The sequence below is a fragment of the Protopterus annectens genome, chromosome 1.part0 (assembly GCF_019279795.1).
Source record: "Protopterus annectens isolate FY-2018-M chromosome 1.part0, PAN1.0, whole genome shotgun sequence".
Classification (NCBI taxonomy): Eukaryota; Metazoa; Chordata; order Ceratodontiformes; family Protopteridae; genus Protopterus; species Protopterus annectens.
This window is the reverse complement of record NC_056725.1, coordinates 1,094,330,111-1,094,348,895: the sequence shown is the minus strand read 5'-3', so window position 1 is coordinate 1,094,348,895 and position 18,785 is coordinate 1,094,330,111. Positions and strand designations below refer to the sequence as shown.

The 18,785-nt window shown below is 39.4% G+C and overlaps 1 protein-coding gene across 1 annotated transcript in view; it reads right to left on the bottom strand.

Annotated features, from left to right (window-relative positions):
- ASCC3 (activating signal cointegrator 1 complex subunit 3) overlaps positions 1–18,785 on the bottom strand; it is a 4,485,173-nt gene that overhangs the window by 2,429,798 nt on the left and 2,036,590 nt on the right. The window contains exon 10 of the mRNA XM_044069284.1: positions 16,860–17,036. Within this exon, the coding sequence (XP_043925219.1) occupies positions 16,860–17,036 (177 nt within the window). The remainder of the gene's footprint in view (positions 1–16,859; positions 17,037–18,785) is intronic.

Genomic DNA, 18,785 nt, shown 5'->3' with positions numbered 1-18,785 from the left:
GCTGCCTCTCCTGCTTTTCTAGCTTCTCAGTACCCATCTCTAAATCTGCCCCCCCCCCCCAACCACCATCAGCATTTCATGGAAGATCTTTTCTTTACACCACCAACAGCAATTGAAAATAAGACAACGATCAGCCAGTATCCACAGCACTTTATTTTTCTCTCTAGATCATCTCTTTACCCTAGCAGATTTTAATTACAAACAGTGTCCAAAAACAAATCCTATGATTCCTGCTGTTCTCAATAGCGTCCATGCCCATTCTGCATCTCCAACCTCCCGAGGAATATGAGAAAACTTCTGGGATGGAAGATGCACTCATATAAAAACATTACCTAGGCATCCCCAGGACACCCTCACATGATGTTAAGAGTTACAAAAGTCTGTCCAGCTGTTGCCCCAGACATCTGTGTCAGCTCACAAGTAAGCATCCCTATACCTGCCAAGAACTTCTGAATGTCATCTCTAGAGAAGGAGATACCATACTTCTACTTGAAATGTCTGGCTCCAGAACCAGTGCTATCTGCAAAAGTAAGATGAACTAAATCTAGCTGTTACTTTCAACCATTTGCAGAATTTCTGACTTCATCCCTAATAATAAAGTGATGCTCTATGTTCCAAAACTTAGCTTCCTTTTCTAGGTTCTTAATCAATCCAGATCCTGTTTACCACATGGCAAATCACAATCAGTAAGTTACAGTTGTGTACACTTGCCATAAATGTAGATGTTAGAGTGTATTCACTGTTGCAGTCAATACATTTGGGTAATCTGCTGGCAGGTTGCCCTCAGTCGGCCTGAATAACAAAGTCTTGGGTCCTGCATCGGTTGCTGTTTCCTCTTCCATGATGTCAGGTCGTCAGGGGTGTAAAACATGCAGCCGATGCCATTTTAATCAGTTTTTCTTGCCCCAGATGTCAGGTGCCCCCCAAATGGGGAGCAAATATATATATATATATATATATATATATATATATATATATATATATATATATATACATGCATGTAATTTAGAATACAAAAAGTTTACCTCCAACTAAAAGGAAACACACCAAAAAGGCTTTTGAGCATAGTGAAGGAACGAGGAGGTATATTAATAGAGAAGAAAGGGGGCTGGCGGGTGGGTAACCCAGACTGCAACAGTGAATACACTCGAACATCTACATTTATGGTAAGTGTACACAACTGTACTATGTTCTTCATGTTTCACTGTTGCAGTCATTACATTTGGGTAGAATCCCAAAGCTATGGATGGGAGGATAGAATTATACAGCATTAGGAGCGGCTATAAGACCCTGCAGGAAAGCAGTGGCAAAGTCTGCCCTGGATTTAGAAAAGAGAGGTAAATGGTAATGTTTTGTGAACGTATGAACTGAGATCCAAGTAGCAGCTTCTAGAATGTCTCTGGTAGGAACTCCTCTGAGAAAAGCAGCAGAAGTAGATGCAGTCCTGGTGGAATGGGATCTGATCCCCTTGGGGACAGGTTTACCATGGTGCATGTAGCAGAAACAAATACAATGGCTTATCCAATTTGAAATAGTCTGCTTTGAGATAGCCTTCCCCTCTGCCCCTGCAGCAAATGTCACCAGTAGTTGCTCAGACTTTCTAAGAGATTTTGTCCTGTTTAAGTAGAATCTTAGTTGTCTGTGTACATCCAGTGAATGCAGAATTTGTTCTCCCTTGTTCTGCGGATTTGGGAAAAAAAGTTGTCAGATGAATGGTCTGGTTAAGAGCCACACTGGATACCACCTTAGGCATAAAGGATGGATTGGTCCTGAGGGCCACCCTGTCTGAATAAAAGATAATGAAAGGCTCCACTGCCATGAGAGCCTGTAGTTCTGAAATCCTTCTAGCTGAAGTGACTGCTAAAAGAAAGGTTGTCTTCCAAGAAAGAAATTTTATGTCTTCAGTGGCAGCTGGTTCAAAAGGCGATAGGGTGAGTTTTTCCAGCACAAAATTCAGGTCCCATGCTGGAGTTGGAGCTCTCCCGGGAGGTCTCAAATTTTTGGCCCATCTGAGGTACTGCTTTAGCAGGGAATGAGAAAAGAGAGGAGGCTCTGTGTTGTAATGAGCCGAGATGGCAGAGGCATGGATTTTTATAGAAGAAAAAGATAGACCCTTGTGAAGCATCTCAGTTAAATATTGCAGAATCTGAGGAATATTGGGCATTGCTGTGTTTATTCCTTGTGCCTGATTCCAGGCACATAATCTCTTCCATTTATCAGCATAGGATTTTCTAGTACTAGGCCTACTAGCCTCCAAAATGACATCCATCACAGGTTTACTGAGGGATGTGACTGGTGAAATTAGTTGATTAGCCATGCTGCAAGATTCAGAGTTTGGAGCTGAGTGTGCAGAATTTGATAGTTCTGCTGAGACAATAGAGGAGTAGTCTGAGGCAAGTACCATGGAGGAAGGTGTGACATATTCCTTAGAAATGGGTACCAGTGTTGGCAAGGCCAGTCTGGAGCAATCAAAATAATGTTTGGTTTTTCCAGTCTGACTAAGTAAAACCTTGGAGAGCAGAGGCAGAGGGGGAAAGGCATAGACTGATCGTTTTTTCCAGCTGAAGGATAGAGCATCCACTTTCCAAGCTTTTTTGTGATAAATTCTTGTGCAGAATTTGTCTAACTAGCAGTTTTGGGGAGAGGCAAAAAGATCTATGTCTGGGCTCCCCCATTTTCGTGTCAACATGCTGAAGATTTGTGGATCCAGTTTCCATTCGTGTGGGTCCATAATATTTCTGCTTAGGTCATCTGCCAGAGTGTTTTGCTTTCCTGGCAGGAATTGAGCTTGTAGATGTATTTGGTAAGTCAAGGCTGTGTTCCACAAGGCCATGGCTAGTCTGCAAAGGGGGTAGGAGTGGGTACCCCCCTGCTTGTTTATGTACCACATAACTGTGGTGGTGTTGTCTGTCTTTATCTCAGTAGTTGTCCTGGATGAAGGAAGTCCTTGAAGACTGTCAGAGCATTCTGTACAGCTAGCATTTCTTTCTGGTTGATATGGAGGTGCATCTGAGTTGGGCTCCATTCGCCCTGAATGTATCCCCCTGCCAGATGGGCCCCCCAAGCATAGTCTGATGCGTCTGTAGTCAGGGTTTGGGTGGCAGGGGGTAGAATGAATGACAGTCCCTTGTTTTGATGACAGGCCTCTGCCCACCAAAGGAACACCTGTTGCAGGCAAGGAATGAGAGGAATCATTGTTTCCAGGCTGTGACAACGTTGACTCCATAACCTTTTTAGGTACCACTGAAGTTTCCTCATATGCAATCTTGCATATGGAATTAGTAGAATGCAGGATGCCATGAACCCCAAAGCCTGCAGAATTTGTCTTGCAGATAGCTGGGATTTTGTGGCCATTTGTTTGAAGTATGTTATCAATTGAACTTGTTTGTCCGGCGTGAGGTAAGCCATCTGGGCAGTTGTATTCAAGCTTGCACCCAGGAATGTAATTATTTAAGAGGGTACCAGTTGTGATTTCTTTTCATTTATGGTGTACCCTAGGCATGTTAGAAGCCTTTTTACAAACGCCAGATGTTGTAGAAGAGTGTCCTTGTCCTCTGCCTGAATTAGACAATCATCCAGATAAGGATAAATTTGAATGTTTCTTTGTCTGCAAAATGCAATCACTGGTGCCAGGCACTTTGTGAAGATCCTGGGTGCAGTAGATAAGCCAAAGGGCAGTGCAGAGAACTGGTAATGCAAATAGCCTGCTTTGAAGCGGAAGTATCTTATGCAAGATTCCCTGATTGGGATATGCAGGCAAAATATGCAAAATATGCTTTCCAACTTGTTCAGCTGAATGCAATAAATTCTGTAACTCTTTATTTTCCACACAATCAGAAATCAACATCATTTTCTGTTTCAGTAAGCCCATGACATGTTGTTGATATTTAAGCATATGAAATTGACAGTTTAAAGCCCTGATTGCCATGGTTGCAGATGTATAAACCTTCTTACCCCATCTATCCAGCGCCCTAGAGTCTCTATCAAAAGGGGTAGGATTTTTAGCAGTAGAAGCCTTAACACCCCTGGGACCCTGAAAAATTGTTTCAGGGTCAGCATTAGGATTTTTGAAAAGAAACTTGTGGAAGTCAGGAACCCTGTAATATCTGTCTGGCTTACTAGGAGCCAGAGGCAGGGAATCAGGAGCCATGCTTGATTCTGTGAAAACATCATCAACAATGTCTAAAACAGGAGGTATAGCCAAAGGCCTATGCTGAGGAAGAAGAAAATCCCTAAGCCTCTTTCTGCATTCTGAGAAATCCTGACTCTACCAATGAAAATGTTCCCTTAAGGTATGCAAAGTCTCTCCAAAAGAAAAATCCTCAGGAGGAGAAGCAGAAAAGATGGATTCTTCTGCATCAGAGTCCTCATAAGGGGGAATAGAAAATTCTTGATTAGAAGAAATGGAAACCTGATCTGAAGATTCATAATCAGTGCCTTGCCTAGGCCTCTTAGCAGGAGGGGATGGGAACCTCTGATCAAGGTAATTAAATCCTCAGCCATTTTGATCATTTGTTTTTCAGGCATAGGGGCCCGAGCACGTGGTTCATGAGTTGGTTTTTTAGACATAGAAGTTGGTTTTGGCCTTGTTTTTGATGATGGCGTTGGTTTAATATACAAATCTTTAGGCCTGAAAACACCCTCAGAAGCCGGTGCCTGCTCAGCGGCTCCGGACCCATCCAAGGGAGAGACATCCGCGGGTTCAATACTTGGAGAATCTCGCGGCATACCGGACTCCAAATGAGTCTCGGTAGAGGCCTGCGACTCAAAAGTAGCAGGCATCAGGGGCTGCAAAAGTGCCTCACTGAGTACCGGCGAACCAGCGACTGGCTTAGGAGAAGCTTTGTCGTCTGTTTTGGACCTCGACGGTCTGTCTCCGTCTTTTTCTTTGCATTTTTTGTGAATTCCGGAAGTCGGATTGCTAACCGATGACATTTCAGGATAGTTAAATCTTGAACCAAAGTATTTAGAAGCAAAAATATACTGACGCTTAATAGTGCGTTGGGTTAAATTTAGCACAAAACTGACAGCAAGGTACATTGTGGTCAGGGCCTAGGCAAGGAATACAGTACAAATGAAAATCCTTATGAGGTATTTGCTTCCCACAAGTAATACAATTATTAACTTTTACTGACATTGGTAAGGAGGAAGAAAAAGTTTCCCCAACGGGCTATTTAGCTTTAGTTTGAAGACTTCGGTTCTAAAACTCGAAAATGAAAATTTCAGGAGTCGGCCGACCGGCACTTGCGAACTGCTTCTGCTTCGGGCACCACGCAGCAAGAAAGACGGATTAAAATGGCTTCGGCTGCATATTTTACACCCCTGATGACCAGACGTCATGGAAGAGGAGACAGCAACCAATGCAAAACCCAAGACTTTGTTATTCAGGCCGAATGAGGGCAACCTGCCAGCAGATTACCCAAATGTAATGATTGCAACAGTGAAACACGAAGAACATCCATAAATACTGACTACAAAACTCAGAAAAAAATCAGGAGCATCTACATCCTCAATGACTGATGACTGAGGAGTTAGCAACTGAAATGCACTTCAGGCAAAAATCATAAAGCAAGGAATCCAAACACCCTTACAGATGTGACTACTGAATACCTCTGCAGATACAGCCTGAGTGAAGTGAAAGTATGCAACTATCTGATGCACAAACTATTCTCTCTCTCTGGGGGAAGAATGTTGAACAGATGTAAATACCTAAGAAGCATCTTATGAAAATCAAAGACTGAACCACAAATAACATTCTGTAAGGTTCAGAGTCAACAGCGATATGAACAGCTTGAGAAGAGATTCGCCTATGTTCATCATTCCATCCTTGGAGGGGCAGCAAGAAGCAGGTCATCTCAATCATTTCCTCACTGTCCCTAGTGAGCTGCTACTATGGATGTGCACCTTGAGAACACTCTGGGGCTAGAGTTGAGTCAGATGGCTAAATTCCTAAACTGGTAGTGACACGTTGCAACAGGACACATTACATCCTGGGCTCCTATGTGAAAGACATGTGGAGACAGGCATTTCAGATGTCAAAAAACACACAGTGTCTCTATCTGACAGACAATGAAGAGCAGACTATATTGTCTAAAAGGCTTCCCTTGAGATAAAGGTGTTTACATTGCAGATACCCAGTAACAGACTAAGCCGGTCTTTGGCAGCAAACAGAACAGCCTCCTAGATGGCTCTATTCATAAAGAGATTTAATACTTCTCTCCTTGTCACTTGCTTTTTATGAGGTGGGACATCTAAACAAGGATCCAAGAACACAAGAGCCAACGATAAATAGCAAAACAAAAACCAGAACATCAGTAAAAAAACACTTTAATAGCGAGCAAAGCTTTCGGAAATAATCCTTTGTCAATACTAAAATACATGAGTACATTCTCCATATATATAGGTCCCAGGGTAGTCACATGACCGACAGCCAAAGTCACATGACCTATATTCAAGGCATAGCAAACATGTATTAAAAACTTTTAATACAAAATGTATATAAAACAATTAAAACATGAGAAAATTAAAATATATAAACCATGCTATGCCTTGAATATAGGTCATGTGACTTTGGCTGTCGGTCATGTGACGACCTATATATATATGGAGAATGTACTCATGTATTTTAGTATTGACAAAGGATTATTTCCGAAAGCTTTGCTTGCTATTAAAGTGGTTTTTTACTGACGTTCTGGTTTTTGTTCTACATCTAAACAAGGGTAATGATGGAATCTATGGAGGGAAGAGGGGGACAGGGCAGCCTTTGGATTTTATTTTCTTGACAAAATGCAGCTGCAAGTCTCTGAAAATATGGTATGGAGGCTGAAACAATATAAAAAGGCAGCATTGTTAGATTAAGTTAGATCAGCTTTAAAATGTGACAGACACAGTAAGTTTGAAATATAACCAATTTAAAACATCTTTATTAAATTATCACTTAAGGCAAACATACATTAACAGAAAACAAACTGTATTAATGCTTTTTTCCATTTACATATATTATGCACTGCATGTCTTATTACTTTGTAACTATCAGTCCAACATTACTTAAATTGCTGAATTACTGCCATCCCTTAAAACTCACTCCTCCTCCTCATTATTCTGCATGTATTGTTCCCACAATTTCTATTTTTTTCTATGTAATTTGATCCTTCCCTTTTCTAAAGATCCCTCTTCCAGTTATTTAATCTCTTTTATAATATTCAATACTTCGAATACAACTACTTTAGACTTTGATTTCCATTTTCTAAGTTTGAAATATAACCTTGATGCCCAAAATGAACACACTGTCCACTTTTGAAGGTATGATTTTTCTAGTAGCATGATTCTTTGCTTCAGTGAAGATATGCAATACACCTGAAGAGAAAACACAACTGATACAAATTACAATCATTTCTTTTTGGTTGAGAGATTTCAGTTGTGAATGAAGAATGATGCTTTTCCATTAAGAAAAAAAAAAATATTAAGAAAAAAACTCTTAAGTGGAAGCTGAATATGCTGAAAAAACAGCTGAAGTGAACTTATAGAGATACAGTTGAAGCCTGTAGATAGAGGAGGTTACAAAAGGCAGTTACAACTTATACCCAAGGTCTAGCAACTTCAGAAGAAATTACAGTACCTGAGGAGTTATTTCCTTATCAGTCCTATCATCAAGACAATGACCCTTAGCTAGGTACAAATCCAAGCATAACTCAACTGGAAAGGTCCCAAAAATTATTTTTAACTAAAAAAAAATAAAAGCTTTAAAGGAAAACTCCACCTTAGAACTCGAAAAACATTTTTTTTTCATTGTATCTTGGTTTTTAAGCTATTTTAATGCCTCAAAATCACTCCAAGTGTTTCTTTTACAATTTTAATGTGTTTCTCTCAAAATGGCGGTTGATGGGGCCTGCCTTGGTAACGTGATCTTATTTTCTTGCTTTCCTTCTTTCTTTCCAGAACACATTTCAAGTCCTCTTTATATGACTTATGCCAGACATAAGGAAGTGGTGCTGTTTTCTCATGCCACTAAAATATAATGGCAAGACAGTGAAGCACTGTCATTTAAACACATCTTCTGTAAACGAGTTGCTTCTCCGTTGACCTGACTGAGACTCATTTATGTCTGCCAAAGTTTGTTCTATAATATAAATACCTGATAGCTACCTACAGCAAAAGAAAGCAGGTAAAAAACAGTTGGTTTGTAAGAGACGTCTTTTGTAGTCCTAACAAACTTGATAAACCCTCCCCCATACTCTCATGCTTAGGTGTGAAAACTCTCACTGCAGTAAAAAATCCTTGCTGTACATTTACAAGTGACAAGTAGTAGGACTCTGTCTGCTACTTCCCAATGCCTTCAGTGGAAGGATGTTTCCCTCTCATGAATAATGTAAGACTTAAAATGTGCTTTACTACTTCCTCAATTATTTCTGTCATGCTCCCCCTCCTTTTTTTTCTATTTCATATTTATTTATACTTTGGTAACCAGAAAAGTGAACTGGTCCCAGGACCCTTTTCAGCCACAACATAAGCTACACTGGCAAAGATAACAATTATTAAATGCACTTATCAATACAAATAAAAAATTACTGACAGGAAGACATTGACCAAGACTGCATCTGGAACACATAGCCAATGTGTGACAGTGACCAAGTAAATCACTGAGCAACATTTACTAGAATGTATACATTAATAATGTTTAACTATACTATGTTGTTTATTATAAATAATTCATTGTATGCACACATTTTGCGCACACACATATAATATATATATATATATATATATATATATATATATATATATATATATACTGTGTGTGTGTATATGTATGCATTTCTGTATATGTGTATGTATATAAAGTACTTGTGTACAAAAGTGTGCGTGTGTGTGTGTGTGTGCGCGCGTCTGTGCAAGTGCATTTAAACACAGTTAAGTACTTCTGATTTCCTTTTCTTAGTGTTCATAATGCAAGGGCACATAGTAAATGTATGTTAAAGTAAATGCAGCTGTATATTATGCTTGCTCTCTGACAATGCAACGACTGACTCAAAGTCAGTGGGAATCTCTTACGATGGATCTGCATGTACCAGATATTCATCCCCCTCTGGAAGGATGTCACACAAAGCATAAAAGACCTTTTTTATGAACAGTATCAGTGCACCTAGTTGATAGGGTTGCCACCTATCTTTCTACAGTTCTGGTGTGTGTGTGTGTGTGTGTGTGTGTGTGTAGCTCTCAACCTTCCAGCTCCAAAATGAGGAACACTCGCCTTCATAATGTGGAACAAATGGGCAAAATGTGGAACACATACTAATGGCATAATAACAACCTCAACTAGGAAGGTCATAGGATGGTTAAAATATGCTGGTTTTACTTATAAAGAAGATCCTTTAATGAATTAATATGATTAATTTCTATTTACCATGGATTTCACTTAAAAAAATTCCTAACACTGAATGTGTCACAGACTCTTTCAATGTGGAACTTTGAGTAACTTCGAGGAACATGAACTTTTTAAGACCCAAAATGAGGTACGTTCCTCGTAATGAGGTATACTTGAGAGGTATGGCTGTGTGGGGGGAGGCTTGTAAATGGCAAATGCATTTATACTTTACAAGAAAAAATATTTACTGACTTTTCTCTAAATGTCACAGAAATCTTTGCAACTACTCTTAAATTATCTTAACACAAACTATTACAAATAACATTTAAAGCTTAGAATTTCAATACTGTGTTGCTGCTTATGTAAATTTGTCAGAAGACTTGACAATTGCCTTTACATCCCTGACTGATCTAATTGCTTTGTTTTGCTATGAAAGGGGAGTGTTAAGTTCTCCTCCCCTCTGCAATAAAACAGTGGAAACAATTTCACAGCTTTCGGTCTCTTTTTATATCAACTGCTGTGTTCCTGACATTAGCAGGATTAATTACCCATCTAAGATTGACAGCAGTACCTGACAGGGTAAACTACAGATTTAACTGTCTATGATATGTCATCCAGGAAGGGTGGCCACAGTGGTGCAGTGGTTAGCACTGTCACCTCACAGCAAGAGGTTCTCCTGTTCGATTCTTGGCTGAGGTGCCTTCTGTGCGGAGTCTGCATGTCCTCCCTGTGGTCACGTGGGTTTCCTCCAGGTGCTCCGGTTTCCTCCCACATCCCAAAGACATGCTGTAGGTGGACTGGACACTCTAAATTGGCCCTAAGTGTGACTGCGTGCATGTGTGTGCCTTCTGTGGAAGGTTGGGCGCTGGGCTGGCAACTAGACACTGTAAAAACTCCACTGCCAATCATGAGCGGACAGGTGATCCACTGTGGTGACCCCTAACCCGGAGAAGCTGAAAGAAGATGATGATATGTCATCCAGGTGGAGACAAATTTTTCTGCAAAGTATGTGAGATGTTGAGTTTAAAAAAAAAAAGTAGGTAGGCTTTCCATTCTTTTGACCCCAATGCAAGGCAATAAAAGTTTAAAAAACTACAAGCAGGTTTCTGGTACCTACACAATGCTGGAACCATACTGTAAGGAGAAAAGAAACCTAACCTGTTAAACTGTATGAGAGGGTGGAGTTAGCCATCAACTGTCTCGAATGATTAGCACAACTCCCACACTCAGCAGCCTACAGACTGATCCGAGTTGTTCTCTCTCACTTTTTCAGCCATGAAAAACCCAGTTCTAGCTGAACTCATATTCTTTGCAAAACCAGTGGCTCCACAAACACCCATACTATGGACCTAAATTTACATCCACAAACAAAACTTACATGAGGGTTATCATGTACAGCCCCTACTGGATTTGGGAGGTATGCAATATTAAAGTACTCAAAGTGTGGCAAGAACTTCTCGGAGTAGCTACTTGTACTTAAAGCTGTAAATGGCTAGGCCTCTTATGGTCCCTGTGATGACTTGTCTAGTGTTGTTCCTATGCTCCTATGTTGAGAGGACAAGCCTCCTTACATAATCAGATGTGGTATATGCCTACACAATAAGGGAATTTTCAATGGCAGCCCATTGAGTTTGTCAGATTCTAACAAGCAATGACAACACAGTCCACAAATCAATTAACCACATCATTCTCTGGAACAGACTGGTATCACTGGAATGAATCTTGCTGTTTTCTTTACACTTGGAAACTCGCTTTGCATTAAGATTGGATACTCTTATCCCACCCATCACTGATATCCCTAGCAGGGTGTCTACCAGACATCCTGAGTGACCACCAAGCCACATTCTTACTCAGATCAAAATCACCACAACTGACCTAAATATCTACGCGCCTAATTAGAAACAAAAAACACTAACCGCTCCAACTTTATAAACGACCTAAAAGTAACTGGCCCCCCTAAAAACCTAACTCTTGATGAAGCTGTACTATATTTCAATACTACCTTCTTAAACACCCTTGACCATCACAACCCCTTCAGAGCAACAAGAATTAAAACCAAATATGTCCCCTGGTTAACCCCAGACACAAAATCCCTCCTCAAAAACAGAAACAAGGCCTGGACCAACTACCTCAACATTAAATCCTAATTGAACAAACAAATATACACTGAACTACGTAACAAAGCCAAAAAACTCACCAAAACAGACAAAACATCTTACTACCAAAAGTTACAGGCTAAGCACAGGAACAACCCACAAATATTTTGGGCAGCAATTAACTCTATTCTACAACCAGGTAAAACAACTCCCCAACCCCCAAAATAGATGATAACCAAGAAGACATCCCCACTCAATTTAATAAATACTTTACAGAAACCATCCAGACCCTTGCAAACAACCAACCCTGTGAGAACATCCCCACCCCAACTAATAATTGCCCCAAGTTCAGCTTCCTCCCAGAACCAACCAAATCCATTGAAAAACTACTCCCCAAGCTCAAACCAACGTCTCTAGCCACAGATACTTTACCCGCTGAATACCTCCACCTGGCTGCAGAAGCCATATCATATCCTGTCTCCATCCTAATTAACAGATCCATCTCCGAGTGTATAGTACCCAATCTATGGAAAATATCACATATCATCCCTCTACATAAAGGGGGAACCTCCCTGTAACTCAATAACTACCACCCCTATAGTCATACTATCCCCTTTAGTACCTCCTAGAAAATAATCTAATAGCAACACAATAACATGGCTTTAGACCCTTCCATAGCACCACCACCGTACTAACAGAATTCACCAACATTGTCAATACTCACAGAAACAACGGACTCCTTGTATCTGCCACCTTCCTTGACTTGTCCAAAGCATTTGATATGTTTAACCACAATAAACTCCTTTTTTCACTAGCAACTCTAAACCTTACAACCCCTGCCATCTCCTGGTTCAAAAACTACCTCGAGGAAAGGAAACAAGCTGTTATGTGGCAAAACCAACTTGCCCCCTCCCTACCAGCCTCCCTAGGAATACCCCAAGGCTCCATCCTCGGGCCACTTCTTTTTACCCTCTTTACCAATCAGCTCCCAAACAGTATTCCTTAAACCTCAATAGTGCAATATGCAGATGATACCACCATAATATGCGCAGTCAAATCAATGGACATCCTTCACTCCCTAACACAAGAATGCTTTTCCCTAGCAGAAACTTGGATTACAAACCAAAGGCTCATTCTGAACCCAAGTAAAACAAAGCTAGTACTCTTTAGCACCCACAGAGACACACCTCCCACTGTTTCTTTCATCTCCTCCTTTAACAAGACCACAATCACCCCCACAAATCATACCAAACTCTTAGAGGTTGAAATAATCACCTTAGATGTGACCTACATATTTCTAGAACCATAAAAAAGTACATAAAAAAACTTGGCCTACTGTATCTCAATAAAAAAATCCTCACTGACCACTCAAAAACTACAATAGCAGGGACTCACCTACTATCCACCCTACTTTATGCCTCCCCCGTGCTTACAAATCTCTGCAGATCCAACCTAAACAAATTTGATAGTTGTTATAATAAGATAGCCAAATTTGCTACAACCTCTCCCATCAGAACACATTACTGTGAATGCCTAAAAAAACTCAGTTGGCTAGAACTATCACTACTACTACAACTCAACCATCACTAGCTCACAAAATAATACATAACTCTGAAAACACCCCAGCCCTACAAAATCTTTTGCACCCCTATACAACCACCGGGCCCTTGAGGTCTAGCACACAAAACCTCCTCAAAGTAACCAAATATAACAATGAAGCTGGTAAGTCTGTCTACAGCCACTGTACAGCAAAAACCTGGAACTCCCTTCCTGCCCACATAACTGACAACAATCCCCATCACAGTTTAGGAAACTTGTTAAAACTCACTTTTTGAATAATTGACTGTGCTCCTGTATCCCCCCAGGCTAATGTCTCATTAGAACACTTCATCTTACCCAAGTAACTCTGCTAAGCCAACCAATCATAGTACTGTACCCACTTAGGACTGTTAATCTACTGCTCATCCCATCTCTCCAGGAGTTAGGGAAAATTATCACAGCAATGTTGTGCTTTCCATAAGCAACTAAAACCAGAAGAAGACATATTGTAAATCAATTTGTTATCCTTCTCAACTACAGCGAGCATCATCTGCTCTCTCTAGGAGCCTTCTTCTACGTCTCTCTGGTTTTACTCTGATAGTAAATCTATCACAGGAATCCTAAACTTAGGAATATCTTCTACAATTTAATATTATATTCTAGAGAACAAATGTATCCTGTTAGTTAATATGTCTGTCAAAGTCTCTTCTATGGAAATTTTATGTCAAAAGTCTGTCCTTAAAACTATGTTTTGTAAAAGATTGTTCGCCTGGAGCTTTTCTCCCCGGGCCTCCACTGAAAATGGACTTGTAATCCAGTTGGACTTGCCCGGTCAACAAATGTAAAATAAAATGAAATAATAAATTAAAGGAAATATGAGAAACAGATACAACAGCTTGTGAATCCAAGGGAAGGAGAAAGTAACAACTTCAAAAGCTTAATAACGAATAGAACAGAATATCTATACTGGAGCATGAGGTGAGAAGAAAAGAAGTCTGCTTTGGATGCTCTACACAGATACAATCCAGTGAAAGACTTTGTTGCTTACTAGACATTCTTGTGTATAAATGTCCACCAAGAAAATATGCAAGTGAATCCGGTGCCCAGTAAGATAAGCTACCACAGAGGAAAGGTTGTGCTGAACTGCACACTGATATCAACAATGCTTGCCTATAAGATTGGGCAGCCCTCCTCCCTTGACTGCTGATGTTCCAAACTGATGAAGTACTGCCTTTGCAGATGTGGTTATTTACTCCTATGTGCAGTATGTCTCTGTTATGTGTGTACTTGTGGTGCAAGGACATGAGTGTATGCATGATATGGTGAACTTTCACCCTCGACAGGCCATTGACCGTAATCCTCTCCTTGCTCTGCCTGGTAAGGGGTACATCAGTGAGTCACACAATGAAACCTCCTATGACTATGGTGTTGAGCTGTGTGGAGGTCTGCCTTATGGGCTTTTGATCTGAGACCATGTGTGTTACAGGTGAATGTTTTGTGGTGCCTGATTTCAGTGTTGTTGAGGTCGCTGAGGGTACTTGTTAACTTGGCTGCATTTGGGTGGCCTTCGTGGTTTAGGTAGTTTACTTTTATGAGTCTATATATGCAGGCCTGTGTGTCTGATCAGCAATGTGTGTGGGAGTTAGAATATGGTGATATACGTTACCAACAATCTTCCTTGGCATTCATAGTGACTGTACATAAGAGCACTGCATCGTATGACATTATAGAACTATATGTCTAACAGTGTATCAGTTTTTAAGTATTAGGTGGTTGTTCGTAAATACGAGGCAAACGCTACACTGTCTCAGCATGCCCATGTCTATCAAGCTATCTACAGAGACAGTTGGAAAGTGCAAATCCGTAGTTCCAGATGAGGTATCAGTGCAGTTTAGAGTTATTTTAGTGGAGTGCTATTGGAGTAAAAATGGTAATCTAAGTCTCATTACAAACAGCAATGCTCCCTTTGCACACAAACCAGGGTCTTGCTGCACAACTGCAGAGTACTAAGCACTTAAGGAAATTAGGAGGTGGGTTTTATAGGTAAAGATAAAGTTCTAAGCTCCTGCAACTACATGCAGCACAGCTAACCACTGCTGCATGATGAGAAGCACTGCACAAATGCGACTAAGAAACAGAACCCACTACACTGCCTTTTTGTCTTAAAGCTCTAAGGCTTGCTCGAAAGCTATTACATGGCCCATTATCTGTGGACACCTTAAAAATCTAGCTTTCAGGAATTATCTATTTCTGCAGGGCAAAATCTTGACAGAAGTGCCCAGTTCTACAGTTCAACTGAGTCAAGTCAGCCTTGTTCTTATTTTTCTACATGCTAATTTCCTTTCTGAGGCATCTCCATTTAAGATAATCATCTGTTTTACATACTGAATCATGCTCTGTTTACACTGTTGATTCTTGCAATGCACTTAATTTTTCTTCTAAAAATCTCTCTTTTTGCACACACTGCTATTAAACATTGCTAAGGCTGGTAAAATGTACTTATCTTCCTTGGTTAACCAAGTACTACACTGGCCAAATTGTCATTTTCTACTGTACTATTTAACATGGTTAATGTCATGGCTGAAAAGTGTTCACAGCACCAGCATTGCTACATGGCTAACAAATATAAAATAATGTTATGGAATGTTCCTCAGGTAGGCTGTAGACATCCTTCTGACTGTTAATGTTAGTCTTTTTATTTTAATTTCCTTGTGGAATACTGTAGTCAAATAGGCTTATCAATGATCTTCTTCACAACTTGATTGAATGACATCTGCTGGGATGTCAATAACAAATTTAGTAGCCTTTGTAGAAGTGGACAGTTCCAACAGAAGTTGTGTGAGTGTGTGTTACTTTCAATGAAAGACCCGTGCTGGTGTTGACTATTTCATTTTTAAAACTGCTTGAACCAGCACAGGTGGCTTGTTTTTGGACATCTGATGGGGTTTTTTTGTACTTATGATGTGGGAACTTAAAAAAGCAAATACAAGCATTATTGTCAGTGTTTTATATTTTAGTTTGGCAGCGTTACTTTAATTTTAGAAATGTGTACAAGCATCATACACAACATATTCTAGACAAAATAACCATTTACAGTAAAAGTTTGAGAAATGTGTCTACTACAAGTGTATGTATTAATACATTTAGATGGTTAGACCATTAGCTTTTCAAAGCACAATACAAGAGGCAGAGAAAGTTCAGATGGTGAGGCCTTCCTTATGCTAAAAATAAGAGCTAAGATTTAAGGCTCAATGATCACTAAAGCAAAAACATAACCAAATGACTATTCTGAAGTGAAAAGATAAACTGATCTGGACACATGAGAAATCTACTTACATGGGATATACACTATACCAGCTATCCATATCACACAGTGGCAACAGATCAGCAGTGGCCTTTTCTGGGGGACTACAAAATTATGGGGACAAATTGCCAGAACTGCAACAACTTTGGTGAGTAAACCCAAAAGTTATAAATTACTGCTACAATGACTTTCCCATCAATGAACGTGTTCTTGGGCTGTGCTTACAAATTATTTATTGTGACCAGTTTAACACCCTGGCAAACAAACTAAATAAACAAGGTACATTGTCAACACACACACACACACACACACACATATTACATATATATATATATATATATATATATATATATATATATGTAATCAATTCATATGTATATGTGTGTGTGTGTGTATATATATATATATATATATATATAATTAATTCATATGTATATGTGTGTGTGTGTGTGTATATATATATATATGTGTATATATATATATATATATATATATATATATATATAGAGAGAGAGAGAGAGACTAAAATGCACCTTCATGCACAATGTTTATTTACCTTATTTGTTGCCTTAATTCCAACAAAGGTTTGTCCAAGAGGGACTGGTCGAAATCGTCCATCGAAGTAAAAAAGACCAATGTAAGGATTCACATGAAGAAATGTAGCTACATCTAAGTAATTGGGCAGTGTAGCAGATAACCCCAAAATTCTGATCATACTCTGAGTAGATTCAACCTAAGAGACAAAGAGAAAAAAACACTTACTGCATAGGTATTGCAGAGGTCAGAAGGTGGCAAAAAATGGCAAACATGAAAATCAATCAAGAAAAAAGAAAACTGTATGAAATGTCCTACAAGTCCCACAACTCTGATTTATCTAAAACCTGCAGTAGATTCAACTAACATGATCCTAAATGTTTATCATCATTATCACTACAAGCATTTTACCCCCCAGTATAAAAAGCACTTTATTTCATGCATGCACATCCTTTGTGGAGCTTGGGTACTAGTTTATGAGCAGTTGATTTTCTAGCATACCGTACTTAAGGTTTACCAAATGCAAATGGTTCTCAAGAAAAATGCTGGCACATGACCAAATCAGCAAATACATCAATCAAATTGCAAGTCACACTAAGGGCACTTCCATACCTCGACATTCAATTTCCCTTGAAAAAACTGTACTAGCATAACGCAAAGAGTGCTCTGAGAGTCATTTTTGCCTGATTTACAAACTGACTTGCACAGGTCATGCGAAAAAAAATGAATGTGTAACAAGAGTGGTTTGGTAATGAATGCTAGCAAAATAACTAAACTTTTTTTAATATATGTGTCTTACTTTTCTTTAACTATAGATACTTGAGTTTTAATCTTAATGTTCAAGAATGCCACAGCTAAATCCTTCCTTCTTGGGCGATATGCACTGATAACAAAGATTATGTAGCCTAATTCTCATCCATAGCTGAAGATGGCTGAGAATGATACTGGTCACTTGTGATCAGTGCTTTATTCCAAATAAATTAAAATAAAATAATGTGCAGCATGTAACCCCCCCCCCCCCTCCAAATGCAACTCGTGACAGTACCATATCTGAAAGCATCATGGTAAAACTGCAAGCAATTAACAATAGACTGTGGTACCACTAACTGCTGGTAAAGCAGTCCAGCTCTGTACACCCATTTCATATATAATACATGATGAATATAGCACACACAGAATATACAAATGTCAGCTAAGCTCCAAAATTAAAAAGAAAAACAAGTATTACAGCAAGAAGAAGCTTGTTGAACTAAAATTAAGTACAGACTTCCCATTATAACTACGCAAAGCCTACACTGCCACAGACACTACAGTCACCATGGTACTGCAGGTAAAACCAGCTAACAACTTTAAAAGCAGTAAGACAGGTCACACCTTGTACAGCCACTCAAGTGGCAGCTAGAACTAAAAATGACGTACACCACCCATCAGCTTTACTTGTTAAAAACTACATGCCACCATATAATGACAAACATTAGTAAGTGCATGTAAGCTGCAAGTTGGAAATTAATCTTCAAAGACGCTGTCATGTACAGTAGGCAGGAACAGCAGCTTTCTGTCGTATAGGACACACTGTAAATATTACCAGGGAATGGACAAAAAGCAATGAGTATTGAATTATATTAACAAATGTATGGTGCAAATGGAAATGCTGTAGGAGACACATCTGGATAGAAATGAACATTTGACTTTGGCAAAGAAATGATATCAGAGTGGACATTCAGTAAAATACTGGGGCAATGGAAAGAATAACGACTGCTATAGTGACTCCAGTAGTGATACAAGAGGAAAATAGATAATGTTGTTAGATTTGTTGCAATAAGGGGATACTGACAAGGGGGGAGGATTATGCTGGAATGTATTTATGTTTCACCAAAAATTGGTATTATGGAAATTAAAAAGGATCTTGGAAGAAATAATAAGCTTTCAACATGAATTATTTATTTAC